Below are 18,227 nucleotides of genomic sequence, written 5' to 3'. Positions count from 1 at the left end.
AGTAAGACTCCAACTCAAAAAAAAAAAAAAACAACCAAAAAAACCCCCAAAATATAACTATTATAAGTTTTTCAAAAAGTTTAATAGAAAAATTAAATTTGCCTTTAGGGAAGAAAATTCTTCATTCAAAGCCAAGACAAAACACAGAAATTGAAACAAAAAAGTTAAGTTTCAAGTTTGTTTACCTTTCTTTGCCAGTAATGTGCTATCCTAATATGTATTTTTAAAAAGACCTCACCTCTACAAAAAATTATAAAAATTAGCCATATGCAGTGGTGTGTGCCTGCAGTCCTAGCTACTTGGGAGCCTGAGGTGGGAGGATCACTTCAGCTCAGAAGTTGGAGGCTGCAGTGAGCCGTGATCATGCCACCATACTCCAGCCTGGGTGACACAGTGAGACCCTGACTCTAAATAAACAAATAAATAAATACAAGAATCACACACAACCTTTTAATCTTATCCTTCAAGGTAAAGATGACATTTAAAAAAAATAAATGACAAAGTACCTATTCATTCTTTTTTGAACTAGGTTCTAAATACTAAATAAAAGAGGCTACAAATTCACTTAAAGGAGACCCAAGTATACCTAAGATTTGCATCTAATCTTTGCTAAGGACCTTGAAAAGAGACATTTTAAATGTGTTTGCCCAGGTGTGGTGGCTCACACCTGTAATACCAGCATTTTGGGAGGCCAAGATGGACGGATTGCTTTAACCCAGGGGTTCAAGACCAGCTTAGGCAACATAGCAAGATCATGTGTCTACAAGAAATAAAAAAAATTAGTCAAGCATAGTGGTGCACACCTTTAGTCCCAGCTACTCAAGAAGCTGAAGTGGAAGGCTAGCCTGATCCCAGAAGGTTGAGGCTGTGGTGAGCTGTGATGGTACCACTGACTCCAGCATGGGTGACAGTGAGGCCCTGACTCAAAAAAAAAAAAAAAAAAAAGTTGACTAAAGAAAGGCTATCTAGGAATGTATAGCTGATCAGGCTCGGTGGCTCAGTCTATAATTCCAGCACTTTGAGAGGCTAAGGTGAGTGGATTGCCTGAGCCCGCGGGTTCGAGACCCACCTGGGCAATTTGGCGTAGACCTCATCTCTACAATAAATCAAAAATTAGAGCCAGACTCAGTGGCTCAGCCTGTAATCCCCCGCCTTTGGGAAGCTGAGGTGAGTGGATTGCCTGAGCCCGCGGGTTCGAGACTCGCCTGGGCAGCGAGACCTCATCTCTACTATAAATCAAAAAATCAGCCGGGCGTGGTAGCGCATGCCTGTAATTCCGGCTACTCGGAAGGCTGAGGTGGAAGGATCGCCGGAGCCCAGCAGGTGAGGCTGCGGTGGCCGGAAGCGGCCACTGCACTCCAGTCCGGGCAACCGAGTGAGACTCCAACTCAAAAAAAAAAAAAAAAAAAAAAATTAGCCAGGTGTAGTAGCGCACACCTATAGCTCCGGCTACTTGGAAGGCTGAGGCAGAAGGATCGCCGGAGCCCAGCAGGTGGAGGTTGCAGTGGCTGGGAGTGCGTCACTGCACTCCAGTCTGGGTGACAGAAACTCCAACTCAAAAAGAAAAAAAAAAGAATGTATGGTTTATAATTTTGTGGAAATGTTATAATCAGGATTAAAGATCTTTAAATATTGGCCAGGTGCAGCAGGAGGCCGAGGCGAGAGGGTTGCCTGAGCCCGGGGTTCGAGACCAGCCTGGGCAACTTAGTGAGACCTCGTCTCTATAAGTCAAAAAATAAACTGGGCGTGGTAGCGTGTACCTATAATCCCAGCTACCTGGAAGGCTGAGGTAGAAGGATCGCCTAAGCCCAGCAGGTGGAGGCTACAGTTGCTATGAACGTGCCACTGTATTCCAGCCTGGGTGAGAGAGTGAGATTCCAACTCAAAAAAAAAAAAATCTTTAAATGTCTTATGATGCTACACCAACACCAACTTATCATCTCTTAGAGACCCTTTATGTATTACATGTTAACTGTCATTTTATCTGGATTAGAAAAATTATAATTGGATCTACGGAATGAAAGATCCTATTATCTTAACGATCAATAAGGAACAACAGGAAAACATGGTACGTAAGGTTAATAGTCCTGAAAACCTACCTTTCTCATTCCAACATATATTCAGTGCCTAGACACTATACTAGGTGCTACAGATTGATAAATAAGTCAGGGATACACAAAGTATATTGGGAAACAAGTAAATTAATAGGCAAATGAGAATATGTCATATGAACTAAAACAAATATTGCTTACAGTTTAACAGAGAGGAGAGCAATTTATTCTGCTTAGGGATGATGAGGAGGATGTCACAATTAAGATGACATTCCCACTGAGTCATGTAGAGGTATCCAAAACCCAACTAGGGAAAGAAAAACATCCCAAGTAAAGAAATGGAATAGCTGGGTTCGGTGGCTCAGCCTGTAATTCCGTGCCTTGGGATGCTGAGGTGAGTGGACTGCCTGACCCCGCGGGTTCGAGAGCCACCTGGGCAACTTGGCGAGACCTCATCTAAATCAAAAAATCAGCCGGGCGTGGTAGCGCGTGCCTGTAGTTCCAGCTACTGGAAGGCTGAGGCAGAAGGATTGCCAGAGCTCAGCACGTTGAGGCTCCGGTGGCCGGGAGCAGCCACTGCGCTCCAGTCTGGGTGACAGAGTGAGACTCCCAACTCAGAAAAAAAAAAAGAAAGAAATGGAATAAATAAAGGCATAGTGCTGTGCAAGGACTCACAATGCCTGGAAGACTGTAAGAAGTTTACTGTAGCTGAAATAAGGAACAAGGGGTAGAGTTTAGTAAGTTAAGGCTAAGGGATAGAACAAAGTCAGATTTTTGAAGAAACGTGTATCAAACAGATAATCTGGATTTTTAACTTTGTATTTTTACTTTATGGAAAGTTATTCCTGGTAACTATATGAAATAGACTGAATAAGTCTAAAGAGGAAGCTCCTACAATAATTCAAGCAAGAAATTCAGCTTGGTGGTGTAGAAGCTGAAAAAAGAGGTAAAACTTTAAAAAGATTTCTAAGGAAGAACTGAAAGTATATCATAACCCCCAGTTTTGTAAAATGCGGTATTCTTTACCTAATGATGGTAAAGATAATGATGCCATTCTGTTTACCTAATAATGGCAATTGAAAAGACTTTTAGTAAAGAAATAATGTGCTCACTTTTGGAAGTCTTAAATTTGAGGTGACTAATGACATGCACAGTGTATATCTAATAATCAGCTGGAAGTATGAGTATCAAGTTCAGAAGAAGGATCAGGCTGGAAGTATGAGTATCAAGTTCAGAAGAAGGGTCAGGCCCAGTGATACATTTAGGAATCAACAACATACAGATGTGGAAGTCATGGGAGCAGATGAGACAGATCATCCATTAAAAGTCAGTAGAAAGAAAGAAGGAACAAAACACAGATCCCTAATGGAACACCAGTAAAGAAAGCAATAGCAAAGGAAACCAAGAAGGAATAGTTGGAGAAATAATAGAACACCATAAAGAAAGAGAATCCTGAAAGTCAAGGGAAAGAGTTTCAAGAGTACATGATGATTTACAAGATCAAGCATTCTGAAAGAATGACTAAAACGAAACTATTGCATTTGGTGATTAAGAGCTCCATGATGACCTTAAAGTTGAAGCAGTGTCATCAGCCTGGTATAGGAAGAAAAGAGAATAACTAGACAATGGAGCAAAGACTAAAATTTAACTTGAAGAAATAAAAAGAAAGTGTAAACCATCCTTAAATAGCTTAAAATGAATCTACCCATCACTGAAGGAAGGTTCTGTTCTTTAGCGGCACCTGTGTCAACAGTACATTGTTCCAATAGTTGCGTTTCCAACTCCCTGAAACAGAAAAAAATAAGTCATTGGAATTGAAATACTGCAACTGATACTTTTTCTTATTTGATACTTTTACTACATAATAGATTATGATGCTTTAAATAAAAAGGTTTTAGTCTTTTTTTTTTTTGAAAGTAGGATTTATGGTTGGGCGCAGTGCCTCAGCCTGTAATCCCAGCACTTTGGGAGGCCAAAGTGAGAGGAATGCCTGAACCCAGAGGTTCAAGACCAGCCCAGGCAACTTGGTGAGACCTCGTCTCTAATAAATCACAAAAACTAGCCCAGCATGGTGGCATGAGTTTGTAGTTCCAGCCACTTGGAAGGCTGAGGCAGAAAGTACCTAAAAGCCCAGCAGGTCGAGGTTGTGGTGGCCACGAGTGTGCCACTGCACTCCAGCCTGGACAACAAGAGTGAGACTCTAACTGGAAAAAAAAGTAAGTAAGATTTATTAAGAAGACAGAAAACTTCTCACAGCAGGAGGGGACCTGAAAGAGGTTGTCCAGTTTAATTCTTAAAAGATGAATACACTCAAAGCTAACAAAGAATAAAATTAAATGTCTATATGACAAGTTCTCTATTAATCACTGATCGATAAACAGATTAGCATCTGTTTCTGTGGAACAGATGAAGAGAATGTACACAATTACAAGAAACTTACTTGTGAAGAGCTTTTCCTCCTAGGGGGAGTGCTCCCCAACAATTCAGTACTGGGATTCCTTCGTATATCTACAGGGTAGTCAAGGATATTACTATTTTAGGAGATCAAATGTGGTTTCCTTAATATTTTCCCCTCCTACTGTAATATTATTCTAAATCTCCTTTGGTGATAAATTCTTATTTCTTCTTCTTCGTATTTATTTATTTTTACCAAGAAAGAAGCATAACACCTATTATTTCTTAATTTTAACAGTTACAGAAACAGCCAAGTCTTTTTTCCTACTGTTCATCAAAGAAAACAGAATAAAAATATACACACGCACACATACACACAATTCATTAGGTCTTGGGCATCCAATAAAGTAGACACTAGTCACATTCAACTACTGAGCATTAAAATATGTCTAGTCGGAATTGAGATGTGCTATAAGAATACACACTAAATTTAGAAAATTTTAATACAAAAAAACCCTAAAATAACTCATCATAATTTTTCTATTAATTATATATTAGACTATTTTGAATATACTGGGCTAAATAAAATCTACTATTAATTTCATCTTTTATTTATACTTTTTAAAATATGGCTCTAGAAGACATTACATATATGGCCTACATTCTATTTCTTTTTTTTTTCTTTTGAGTCTGAGTCTTACTTGATTGCCAAGGCTGGAGTACAATAGCATGCTCACAGCCACTACAGCCTCAACCTGCTGGGCTCAGGTAATCCTTTCACCTTAGCCTTCCAAGTAACTGGATCTACAGGCATGTACCACCACACCCAGCTAATTTTTTGATTTACTATAGAGATGAGGTCTTGCCAGGTTACCCAAGCTGATCCCTAACCCTTGGGCTCAGGCTATCCTCTCACCTTGGTCTCCCAAAGTGCTAGTATTATAGGCATGAGCTACTGGGCCCAGCCTATTTCTACTGGACAGAGCTGAGAGGATAGTGAACAACACCTTACAGTGGGTTTGCTACCTAATTTTACATAATGTTTTGATTGGTGTTCTGTAACTACTATATTTATAAAAAGGAAAAACAGGATACTAGAAAGAGTATCAGCTTTGAGAACAAACATGGGTTTATATCCTGAATTACATTTATAAGAACTTGGGTCAAATACCTATCCCAATTTTCAATTTTTTAATTTATATAATGAGAAGAATGATAGTTGCAGGGTTTTTATGAGAATTAAACATAATTTAAAACACTATCATCTGATTTAGTTCCTTAGGAGTTAATGATTTTTGATTTTCTTCCCATGAATATTTCTTCTAATAAATATAATGTAGGACTCAAAAGTTCCAAGAGTTTTACATTCAAGTACTTTAACCACCTTTTCTTTTGAGTCGGGGTCTCACTGTTGTCCAGGCTGGAGGACAGTGGCATGATCACGGCTCACTGCAGTCTCAGCCTTCTGGGCTCAAGTTCAGGCGACCCTTCCATCTCAGCCTCCCACATAGCTGGACTATAGGCACACACTGCTCCTGGATAACTTTTGTACAGATGTGGTCTCACTATGTTGCCCAGTCTGGTCTCGAACTCCTGGGCTTAAGCAATCCTCTCATCTCAGCCTCTCAAAGTGCTGGGATTACAGGTGTGAACCACTGTGCCTGGCCTAACCTCTTTTTCAATGAAACAATGTCCACTGTGATAATTCTAAGAGACATTTACCTGAATTTCTCTTCAACATTCATAATGAAAATAAATATACCCATTTAAACAGTCAGTAGGGCTGGGCTCGGTGGCTCAGCCTGTAATCCTAGCACTTTGGGAGGCTGAGGTGAGTGGAGTGCCTGAGCCCACGGGTTCGAGACCCGCCTGGGCAGCTTGACGAGACCTCATCTCTACAACAAATCAAAAATTAGCCAGGCATGGTAGCAAGCGCCTGTAGTTCCAGCTACTTGGAAGGCTGAGGTGGAAGGATCACCAGAGCCTAGCAGGTCGAGGCTGCAGTGGCCGGGAGCGGCCACTGCACTCCAGTCTAGGTGACAGAGTGAGACTCCAACTCAAAAAATAAATAAATAAAAATAAAATCAGTAATTCCATTTTGTGACAGTCTGACCTATTATTAAGTCCTTCCCATAGTGAATGATATAAAAACTTCAGCAATTACTAAGCAAATTACTATGTGCCAGGTTTTATACTAAACACTTTAGATTACCTCACTCAACCAACACAACTCTCCCATGAGATGGAAATATTATAATCCGTTTCATAGATAGATAAATTGAGGTGCAAAGGGATTAAGTTACCTGACTGACATCATGCAAATAGTAAGAAGCATAGCTGAGATTTGTACTTCTTATGTATTTGATTCTAAAACCCAAGTTCATAAACCCTATGGCATACTGCCCCCACGATTGCCTCTGGAGAGGAAGAAATGTATTCACTTTTCTACAGTGGACTTACATTTCATATTGCCATTAAATTTTGATTTTTTTTTTTTTAGTTGGAGTGTCACTCTGTTGCCCTGGCTGGAGTGCAGTGGCATGCTGGTGGCCACTGCAGCCTCCATTTGCTGGGCTCAGGTGATCCTTCCACCTCAGCCTCCAAGTAAGCTGGAACTATAGGCATGTGCCACCACGCCAGGCTAATTTTTTGATTTATTGTAGAGATGAAGTCTTGTCAAGTTGCCCAGGCTGGTCTTGAACCTGTGGGTTTAGGTAATCCTCTCACGTTGGCCTCCCAAAGTGCTGGGATTATAGGCGTGAGCCATGGCGCCTGGCCTTTGATTTTTTTCTTATTGAATTTTCTCACTTCAGTTTCTCCAATTACTCTTTGTACTATTTTTCTTCTTAGAGCTTGAGTACCGTAGTCAACTTCTTTAACATATACTAGGTTAGCTATCCTTTAAAAAAATGAACATAATATTCATGAGATCTGCTCCTGGAGTGTATCTTAAGTCCAAATCACCATAATAACTTCCTTTAATTTTTTTTTTTTTAGTTGGGGGGGTTTCCACTCTGTAGCCCAGGCTAGAGTGCAGTGGCATGATCACAGCTCACTGCAGCCTCGACCGCCTGGGCTCAAGTGATCCTTCCGGCTCAGCCTCCAGAGCAGCTGGGACTACAGACATGCACCACCACACCCAGCTAATTTACTGGCTTTTTGTAGAGATGAGGTCTTGGTATGTTGCCTAGGCTGGTCTTGAACTCTTAGGCTCAAGAATTCTCCTGCCTCAGCCTCCCAAGACGCTGGAATTACAAGAGTCACCCACCCACCCAGTCCACCTAATAACATTTATAAAGTTACAATCTTGTGAACTTTTTTCCACATGGACATTCATATTTGTACACGGTAACCTAAAATAGATCAATACAATAAAAATCATTTGTAATAAGCCTAATTATTTTAAAGTAGAGTAAAAACTGAAAAATGGCTGCTTGACAAAAAAGATACAGGTAACACCAGGCTCTCCCTATATCCACAATCCAGGACCATGGCAGAATTAATCCCAAGTGTCAGAAGAGCCATTAGATGACTTGGAGCAAGCAAGACAGATGGAACCTAGAAAACAACAAAATCAAAACAACAACAAAACCAGAATAAATGTTAGTATTTGAAGATATGTGCCTTATATTAAAATATATTTGAAACAATTCATAGGAACATCATGTTAACTTATATTATCATACCTGAATATTCAACCATTTTATAGCACTGAGTAAGAAATAGTTTGTTGATTTATATGAATGTACTCAATAACCAAAATATACTGTAATAAATAAAAACACTTTAAGCTAAGCTATTCCATTCCAAAATGACAATTATGAAATCTTTTTATGAATTCTCATTCTCTTTTAGAGGGGAAAATTGAAAGAGATAAAAGACGTTCAGAAACATAAATTTAGAGGAAGAAGCTAAATTAAAATAAAGAGATACCTTTACTATCAAGATTAAAATACAGAAAAAGAATTCCTAGCCGGGCTCGGTGGCTCAGTCTGTAATCCCGTGCCTTTGGGAGGCTGAGGTGAGTGGATTGCCTGAGCCCGCAGGTTCGAGACCAGCCTGGGCAGCGAGACCTCATCTCTACAATAAATCAAAAAATCAGCCAGACGTGGTAGCGCAATGCCTGTAATTCTGGCTACTTGGAAGGCTGAGGCGGAAGGATTGCCAGAGCCCAGCAGGCGAAGCTGCAGTGGCCAGGAGCGGCCACTGCACTCCAGTCTGGGCGACGAGTGAGACTCCGACTCAAAAAAAAAAAAAAGAATTCCTGACTGTCTTTATTCATATGTAATATGAACTACATATTTTCTTTTAATTTTTTTTCACATTTTATTTCTTGTTTTTTTTTGAGTCGGAGTCTTATTCTGTTGCTCAGGCTGGAGTACAGTGGTATACTCATGGCCACTACAACCTTGACCTTCTGGGCTCAGGTGAAACTTCCACCTCAGCCTTCCAAGCAGCTGGAACTACAGGCAAGTACCACCATGCCTGGCTACTTTTCTGATTTATTGCAGAGATGAGGTCTCGTCAAGTTGCCCAAATTTGTCTTGAACCCCTGCACGCAGGCAATCCTCTCATCTCCGCTTCACAAAGTACTGGTATTACAGACATGAGCTACTGCGCCCAGCCACTTTCTTTTAATTTTTTTAAGAAACAAGGTCTTACTCATCACCCAGGTTGGGGTGCGGTGGTGACATCATTGCTCACTGAAGTCTCACACTCCTGGGCTCAAGTAATCCTCCTGCCTCAGCCTGCCAAGTAACTGAGACCAGGGGAACATACCACCACTCCTGGCTAGTTGAACTATATTTTAAAAACACTGTATTACAGCAGTTAAACTATAAAAATAATTGGCTCTGTGTGACATTTTCCAGTAAGAACTTGCCAGATCTGATAACACCTAGAATACCAGATATTCAATCAAAATATGAAAGTCCATCATAATCAAATGACAGACAAAATAATGGCTGTATTTCCCTTATCTAAATAATGTTTCCAGTCATATATGAGATACGGATATTAACATAAACTCTAAGTATAAACACAGAGAATCTTCTACTTTATTCAGGTAAGAGCAGATATGACTTCTTGTTTTGTGCTCTCCCTACTACAAATGAAACTCCTGAGCCTATGACATCAGTAAGTGCAGGAGTCTATGCAATCTACTTCTCTGTACTTGCCTTACTAACGTACAACTTAGAAATATTAACTATCCTTACCGCATAAAGACATTGTGATTTTTGGTATTAGGTATATTTTGAATTCAGTAGAATGTATGAAAATACAGTTATATGTGCTTAATTTCTCATCTACCGAACACATTTTATACAATTTTGCTGAAAAAGACCTACATTTCATGGCAGAGATTTTAAAAAATTTAAATAAAGAAGATTTTGGTCTACTACAAAAGATATTAATGGTCTTAAAGTAATCTTGATTCTTATAATATGAAAGTTACAAAGAATATTACTAATATCACAAGGTAAGTCTCATTTCTGGCGATGCTTACTTATTCTAAGGGAAACACTGAATATTCCATTTTAAAGGAATTTAAAGCCTAAAATGAAAGAGTTGAATAGTTCAGAACAGCAGAACTGAATAATGAAAACTAGAAAGACCTGAAAGAAATACATCACAAACTCTACAGAACAGAATATACCTTTTAATTCTGGAAAAAAAGTACCAAATAGAAACACCTACATTAAGAGAAATAACAAACACCAATAAAAATAAATCTCCAAGTATCTAAGTGTTGGATGAAATGCTAATTAACCACGAATTAACCATACAAAGAACATGAAGATGCTTCTGTCATCTGGATCCTTAGCTACACTGTGTAGTATATAAAAGAGATGAAAGGAAGACTTATTTAAGTTTTAAATACCTACCAAAAAAAAAAAAAGAAGAAACAGTCCCTAAAAACTACTCAGAATTTGATTGCTTCTCTTCCTACTTTAAAAGCAATTTACTCATTTGATTTAAAAACAGGTACCTCAAAATATTTGAAAAGAACACGAGTGAGTGTCTCTCTGAAGTGGGAAGGACATAATACCGACTCGATAACCACAACTCGGCGGTCTCTGGGATTCACCAATAGATGCCTGAAAAGTGACAGTTTGGTTTTTAAAAACAAAAGTCTGTATTTATTTTGGTACATAATCCAATTTGTTAAGAACAGAGACATTATACTACCTCAGCTTAAGATACTTCGTGATAACAAGACATCTTCATTTCATTACCCCAGTAAGATATTGTTTCTGACTTCTTACTATGTGCCACACACTGTTCCAGAAATTTTAGTCTATTCATTCATCTCGGAAAACTAAAATTACAGCCTACTATGATTACTGCTTGAGCCATTAAATAGATATCTTCTTTTTTTACTTTACAAAATATATGTTCACAAAGCTCCAAATATTATACATTTTTAACTTGAAAAGTACGAGAACCTTACACTCCTCCTACCCCAAAATTACCATTGATAGCAGTCTGTATATGTTTTCATTCTTATGGATGTGTAGGCATATATTTTAACAAAAATATTCACTCCATAGATGCAATTTTTCAACTTACTTTTTTCACTGATCAGTATATTTAAGGCACCTTTCTGTACTACTACATAGAGATACAGAAAGCTTTTTTTTTTTTTTTTTGAGTAGGAGTCTCACGGCCACCACAGCCTCACCCAGCTGGGGTTGGGTGATCCTTTTGCCTCAGTCTTCCAAGTAGCTGGAACCACAGGCGTGCACCACCATGCCCGGCTAATTGTTTGATTTATTGTAGAGACGAGGTCTTGCCAAATTGTCCAGGCTGTCTTGAAAGCCTGGACTCAGGCAATCCTCTTGCTTCTGTTTCCCAAAGTGCTGGGATTATAGGCGTGATTCACCACGCCCAAATCAGAAAGCTTTTTTTAATGGCTGCATGATATTTCACTGTATGTTCAATAACTTAATCTCCTTTATTAACAGACATTTGATTTTCAATATTTCCTTATGTTTTCCAGTTTTCTAGTCTTCAAATATATTTGAAAAGAAGCATGTAAAAATGGCAACAGAAGTCATTTTTTTGTATTAGATATAATACAAGCAGTTAGCACTTGTATTAGATATAATACAAGCAGTTAGGCAATAGGAAAATCTGTTTAATTACAAAAGCTAGGGAAAAAACCAATTGCATCTTACCTAAAATACAGTATGTGGATGAATTCCTTTAGGTAGGAATATAATTCTTCTGTATTGATATTGTACTGAACAACTTTGATAGGCTGCAAAAAATTTAAATAATTTGTGAATTTATGCTGAAAAAATAGTTTCAAAGCAAAATTAAAATATATTTATTTTACTAATACATTTGCTGATAATAAATAAGAAAACAATTTGTACTGAGAATACAATAATTAAATACAGATTAATCTCTTGAATTGGGAATCCTTAAGAACTGGCATGTCAAGATAATGTAATTTTTAGTTGGTGATAAAAGAAGTATGTGTTCAAAGGTAAAAAGTTGTGCTCATATGCATTTTTCCCTCCATCTGACTTAAACTTCTGGCATGACTGATACAAATCAGCATTGATTAAAAAGCATCAAAGGCTTCCTCAGATACTCCAAACTTGGTTCAGTCCCTATTAGTCATTCCCAAAGCACTGAAACCTTTCCTTTTGCAACATTACCACACTTAATTACCTGTAAAATGTCTACCTTTCTGCTAGACTATAAGCTCCATGGGGTAAGAACTGTTTCTGGCTTGCTTATGATATATCCTTCTTCAAATGATATAGTGCTAGGCATGTAGTAGGTTGTTCATTAATATGTATGATGAAAATGAGAGCAAATGCCATTATCACAAAAGCAGCATATGCAAGCACTACCAAACCATGAGGGCTAACGCAACACTAAATATAAATAGGGCTTTGCTTATGATCCTCAGAGAGCTCTGAGCATTTGATACACTGGAAGAAAGGCAGACCTTTCTTCACCTATCCTTTCAAAAGAAAGACCATTAGCTTGGCTAATTTCTTGATTTTAGGTGACTTGAAGAAGGTTCCAAACTATATAGTCAAATTACAGGTAATCTTTTATATACTTGTATTTTCAAATGAAGATAAAAACTCAATGCACTAAGAAAAATGCTAATAAGAATGTAAGGGGTAAAATTATTTATTTATAAAATATTATATATAAGTTACAGTCAGAAATCTATCTAGTGGCACAGTAATGCCAATTATTATAAAGCAAAAAGGCATGAAAAATTAATGAGTGGGAATTTACATCACATTCTGTAATACAACATCACAAACATCTATTATAGTTCTGGCTTGTCCAAGAATTTACAGAAAAGTTTAAAATCAATGAGATTATTTCTAATTAAATGTAATCACAAAGATTTCTGATACAGTTCAATGCCAAATATAAACAGATGATATAGGCTATTATGCTATGTGTTTTTATAAAACCAAATGTGGTCATATGAATTTACTAAATAAGGGTATAATGTCAGTATAATGTTAAAGTTGTATTAATTCATATAAGGTAAGAGGAGTCAAAATTATAATACCAGACTTATAACTTTCATCAAGACAGAGAAAGGCATCAACTCAACTGTCACACAGGTATGTATCATTTCAGATTTAAGGAAGTGAAAATAACCAGGGGCTCCCCCTGCAGAGTGGATCCTTTCATGACTTTATTGGGCTGTGTTTTCTCCTAGTCTCCGCTTAACAACATTTCCACTGGCTCAGAGCTTGCTTGTATCTGCACTGTCTCAGCATACACTGGCCAGCATTTCCAATCCAAGACTTTTGTTTAGTACCCCCAAGATAGCTCCAGCCATACTTAGTTGCCAGTTAATGCTATTCATATTTTCCCAAGGCATCAATTGTTTTTGCTAGCTCTCCGATTACAGTTACGTAGGTTTTGTATGGTCTACCCCACACTAATTTTTCCCATAAGCCTGTTTTGTTCTGTTTTGTTTTAAATGTACTATTTTGTAAAACAAAGGTTTTTCAGGAAGGCATACATGGTATTACAGAAACACCTGCATCTTCTTTTTTAGCAGGTGAATTTTATGGCATGCACAATTATTCTTTGTGGGGGTGGGGGGTCAAGGTCTCATTCTGTTGCCCAGGCTGGAATGTAGTGACACAACCACAGCTCACCAAAGCCTCAATCTCCTGGGCTCAGATGGTCCTCCTGCCTTAGCCTCCCAAGTAGCTAGGACTATAGGTATGTACCACTATGCCCAGCTATTCTTATAAAAATTTTTTTGTAGAGTCAAAGTCTCACTATGTTCCTGGGCTCAAGCAATCCTCCCACATTGGCCTCCCAAAGTGCTGGGATTATAGGTGTCAGACACCGTGCCCAGCTCCACAGTTAATCTTTCTACAGGTTGTAATTCCTTGATTGTAATTCCTAATCTGCCAAATTATCCTTGGCAAGAAACTTACCTTTTTTTTGTTTTTTGAGTTGGAGTCTCACTCAGTCACCCAGACTGGAGTGCAGTGGCCGCTCCCGGCCACCGCAGCCTCGACCTGCTGGGCTCCGGCGATCCTTCCGCCTCAGCCTTCCAAGTAGCCGGTATTACAGGCATGCGCTACCATGTCCAGCTGATTTTTTGATTTATTGTAGAGATGAGGTCTCGCTGCCTAGGCGGGTCTCCAACCCGCGGGCTCAGGCAATCCACTCACCTCAGCCTCCCAAAGGCGCGTGATTACAGGCTGAGCCACTGAGCCCGGCAAGAAACTTACTTTTAAAAAAGTTTGTTTTAAAAAAAATCTTTGAATTTTGGACTTATAGATAAGGGAATAAAGACTCAACATATTGTAAATAAGGTAAGATTAAATTATTCAGTGATTATATTGTTATAATACATAAAATATTTTACTAAGGTCAAAAACTTTCTCTTGATATTATATGATTCCATCTATATTAAATGTTAAAAAAAAAAGGCAAGTATATAGAAACAGAAAGTACATCAGTAATAAGCTGGGTATAGGAATAAGGACTAATGTAAACAGGGGCCTGGTGTGGTGGTTTATGCCTGTAATCCCAGGACTTTGGGAGGCTGAGGCAGGAGAACTGCAGGAGTTCAACACCAACCTGGGCAATGTAGCAAGACCTCATCTCTACAAAAAATTCTGAAAAAAAAAATTAGCCAGGTGTGGTGGTGCATATCTGTAATCCCAGCTACTTGGGAGGCTGAGGTGGAAGGATCACCTTGAGCCCAGGAGGTCAAGGTTGTCGTGAGTCATAATCTTGTCACTGCCTTTCAGCCTGGGCAACAGAGTGAGACCCCGACAGGAAAAGGAAAGTAAATGGACATTAGGGATCTTATTGGGGTGATAAAAATATTCTAAAACTGGTTCGTGGTGACGGCTGCACAACATGATAAATTTATGGTATGCAAAATTAGGCCATAATAAGTTGATTTAAAAAATTTCCTCTTGGAAATATAGCCATAAGTTGTATATTTAACAATGTTCTCATCAATCTTTTTTTTTTTAAGTCAGAGTCTCACTTTGTCACTCAGGCTGGAGAGCAATGGCACGCTCATGGCCACCCCAACATCGACCTGTCGACCTGCTGAGCTCAGGTGGTCTTTCTGCCTCAGTCTTCCAAGTAGCCAGAACTATAGGTGCATGCTATCATGCCCAGAAAATTTTTGGATATATTGCAGAGACAAGGTCTCACCAAGTTGCCCAGGTCGGTCTTGAACCCCTGGGCTCAGGCAATCCACTTGCCTCAGCTTCCCAAAGTGCCGGGATTATAGGCTTGAGTCACTGTGTTCAGCTGTACTAATCAATCTATTCGAAGTCGTATTTTTTTTTTTTTTTTTTGAGTCAAAGTCTCACTATGTCTCCTAGGCTGGAGTGCAATGGCATGCTCATGGACACTGCAGCCTTGAGCTGCTGGGCTCAAGTGACCCTTCCAACTCAGTCTTCCAAGTAGCTGGAACTACAGGCACGTGCCACCCTGCTTGGTTAATTTTTCTGATTTATTGTAGAGACAAGGCCTTGTCAAGTTGCCTGGGCTGGTCTCGAGCCTGTGGGCTCAGGCAATCCTCTCGCCTCCCAAAGAGCTGGGATTACAGGCATGAGCCACCACACCCAGCTTAAGTTGTATTTTAAGATATTTTATAGTACAGTTATTATTTTGCTAATTTGTTTACAATAAATACCTTAGGCATCCCAGCTCTTTTTATCACACTAGGAATTATACATCTTGGACCAGTTTCTCCAGCAAATCCACACCTGTAAATTAAAAAATGAAGCACTCAATTTATAATAGTCTTTCTAAATATTTGTCACAGAAACAAATTTTTCTATATTTGTTTCAAAACGAAGGCCACAAAAACATATGGAAACAGTTCTGATACATTCAAAGGGCTAAAAAAAAACACCCCACAAAACAAAGAAATTAATACTATCTATTAATAATCATGCATCAAAGGAAAAAATGCAAATATCCCAAATGAGTGATACTGAAATAAACCAGTGTATTATTTTAGGGTAGCATTTACTTTTTCCTCCCAATTTTTAATTTTTGTTGAATTTTAGGCAAAACATACCTATAACCCTGAAACTATATGCTATTATGTGACTTGACTCATATAATTCATGAATCACTCTTAATTCCAGCATTCTAATATCATTATCTAATAATATAATATCATTCCATATTGGTACTTTTGCTTTCAGTCTATCTTAAAAATTATGCATACATCTTTGACATAGTTATTACTTAATGTGTAATGAACTCATACAATAAGTTTCTGCCCATATTAACATATGCTTAAAACTGCACATTTCATTCTTTTAAAAATTATTTTCCCTTCTTGAGTATTTAGCTATTTCCATATTTCATGCGAGTAAAACAAAACTTTGTTAAAAAACATCATCATCTAATTTTGTCTTTTTTGTTGCTGTTGGAGTCTCACTCTGTCACCCAGGCTGGAGAGCAGTGGCACACTCCTGGCCACCGCAGCCTCGACCTGCTGCGCTCAGGTGATTCTTCCACCTCAGCCTTCTAAGTAGCTGGAACTACAGGCACATGCCACCATGTCTAGCCAATTTTTTGATTTAATGTAGAGATGAGGTCTCACCAAGTTGCCCAGGATGGTCTCAAACCCGTGGACTCACGCAATCCTCTCACCTTGGCCTCCCAAAGTTCTGGGAATCGATCTATCAATATGTTTATGACACAGCTTGAATTCATCTACTATTTTATTAAAGCAAATTATATTTAAAAAAAAAAGTTCTGGGATTATAGGCGTGAGCCACCTAACCCAGCCTAATTCTGTCTTAATATCATCTCTTCCTGTGCTGTCCAGTTTTTGGTACTGTTCTCCTAGTCCCAAATAGTCCTTTTCATCTTCTACCATTCCCATCTCCAAGTTAACTTGCACCCCATGCTCTTCAAACATCCCAGAATGCAACCCATGAGGTAGCTTCAATTCTTTTCTTTTACTTCATATATTCATTTTATCACATTCCTACTTTTTCAATAATCTTCATCTGTAGCTATTTTGCTAATTTCTCCTATATATAGGCATAATAATTATCTTTGAATAGTAGCCTCACGATATTTATTATGTTGTCAATATAAGTTTTAAAATAAATAGGAAAATATAAATTAACAAGGGAGGGCCTTGCATAGAATAAGAAAATGACACTAACCAAGGATTATGTTTAATACAATCTGGAGCTCCTGAGGTCCAATTTTTAAACAAGCTCTTTTGACCATTTATTCAACAAACAGTTATCAAATACCTACTATGTTAGGAAGTGCTTAGAGATATACAAGGATTTTTTCAAATGTTTCTAAGAAATCTCTATCTATCTTATCTATCTATTTATCTATGTAACTGCCTGTCACTTTCCTCTCTCTAGACCCCAGTACAAGGACTCTTAATCTGGGGCCCAAGGACCACAATGATGGTCCACCCAATCCCCTGACACTGTGTGCAAATATCCTAGGGTTGCGCATTTGTGGTTTTCATCTGGCCGCTAAGGAACCTATGCCATTCAAAACATCGAGAACCTCCTCTCTAGTGTTTAAAAGTTGCATTACAGAACACTAAATCTAATCTAAGAATTTGGGGAGGGGACAACAGGATTTTCAGCGTCTTGTCTATAGGGTTTCACCTCTTTTTATGTGACCAGTCTACCTAAATCTTAAGGAGCACCAGTCCTGTCTTGAACACATGTGTGTATCCAGCACCAAGAAGCTCCATTCAATAAATGTTTTATGATGGAGATCGCCACCAAGCATTAACAACTCAGTTGCTGCCTTCCTAATAAGACGAGCCCGGAGTAAGCGGGGTCTGGGTCATCGTTGTCATTCCCTGCATACGTGATCCCCAAGGGTCTGTTCGGTTTGGGATGACGACCCGAAGCGGCGGCGGGGGCAATTCTCCCGGCCCCTCTGGGAGACAGACCCCGACAGTCCTACCCGATCCTCAGGATTCGCATCGCCCACGGTGGAGATAACCGCGGCCATTGGCAAGGGCGCTGGAAGAAGAGCGGGAGGCCCGGAACCGCCCAGCTAGTCTGAGACGAAGACCTCGCCGTGTTGGGGGCTCCGCCACCAGCCCCACCTCGGGCCTACCGCACCAGGCGCCACGCCACTCACTTGGTGAAGGCCTCTCCCAGGTCGATTACTACCGCCGTCTTCTCCCCGCCGCTCCCCAGGCCCTCGTAGAGCGGCATGGTGGAAGAAAGACCGAGACCGCGGGGTCGCGGACGCAGCCGCCGACGGGGCCTCGGCGCTCGGGAGGCGGGGCCGAGGCTG

At 39.3% G+C, this 18,227-nt stretch overlaps 1 protein-coding gene across 3 annotated transcripts in view; it reads right to left on the bottom strand.

The window, feature by feature from the left end:
- ACTR10 (actin related protein 10 homolog) overlaps positions 1 to 18,220 on the bottom strand; it is a 30,382-nt gene extending 12,162 nt beyond the window's left edge. The window contains exons 1-7 of one of the 3 annotated variants that reach the window (XM_008056681.1): positions 18,069 to 18,220; positions 15,616 to 15,688; positions 11,624 to 11,706; positions 10,435 to 10,543; positions 7,896 to 8,003; positions 4,492 to 4,559; positions 3,757 to 3,836 (exon numbers count right to left, since the gene is read on the bottom strand). In XM_008056681.1, coding sequence (XP_008054872.1) covers positions 3,757 to 3,836; positions 4,492 to 4,559; positions 7,896 to 8,003; positions 10,435 to 10,543; positions 11,624 to 11,706; positions 15,616 to 15,688; positions 18,069 to 18,145 — 598 coding nt within the window. In that variant the 5' untranslated portion in view covers positions 18,146 to 18,220. The remainder of the gene's footprint in view (positions 1 to 3,756; positions 3,837 to 4,491; positions 4,560 to 7,895; positions 8,004 to 10,434; positions 10,544 to 11,623; positions 11,707 to 15,615; positions 15,689 to 18,068) is intronic. The other 2 variants (XM_008056682.1, XM_008056683.2) reach the window with 2 other exon arrangements.
- Positions 18,221 to 18,227: the final 7 nt, after the last annotated feature.

Source organism: Carlito syrichta, unplaced genomic scaffold (genome assembly GCF_000164805.1).
Source record: "Carlito syrichta isolate Samal-C Ts95f unplaced genomic scaffold, Tarsius_syrichta-2.0.1 Scaffold302449, whole genome shotgun sequence".
Lineage (NCBI taxonomy): Eukaryota > Metazoa > Chordata > Mammalia > Primates > Tarsiidae > Carlito > Carlito syrichta.
This window is presented reverse-complemented; position numbering and strand designations above follow the sequence as displayed.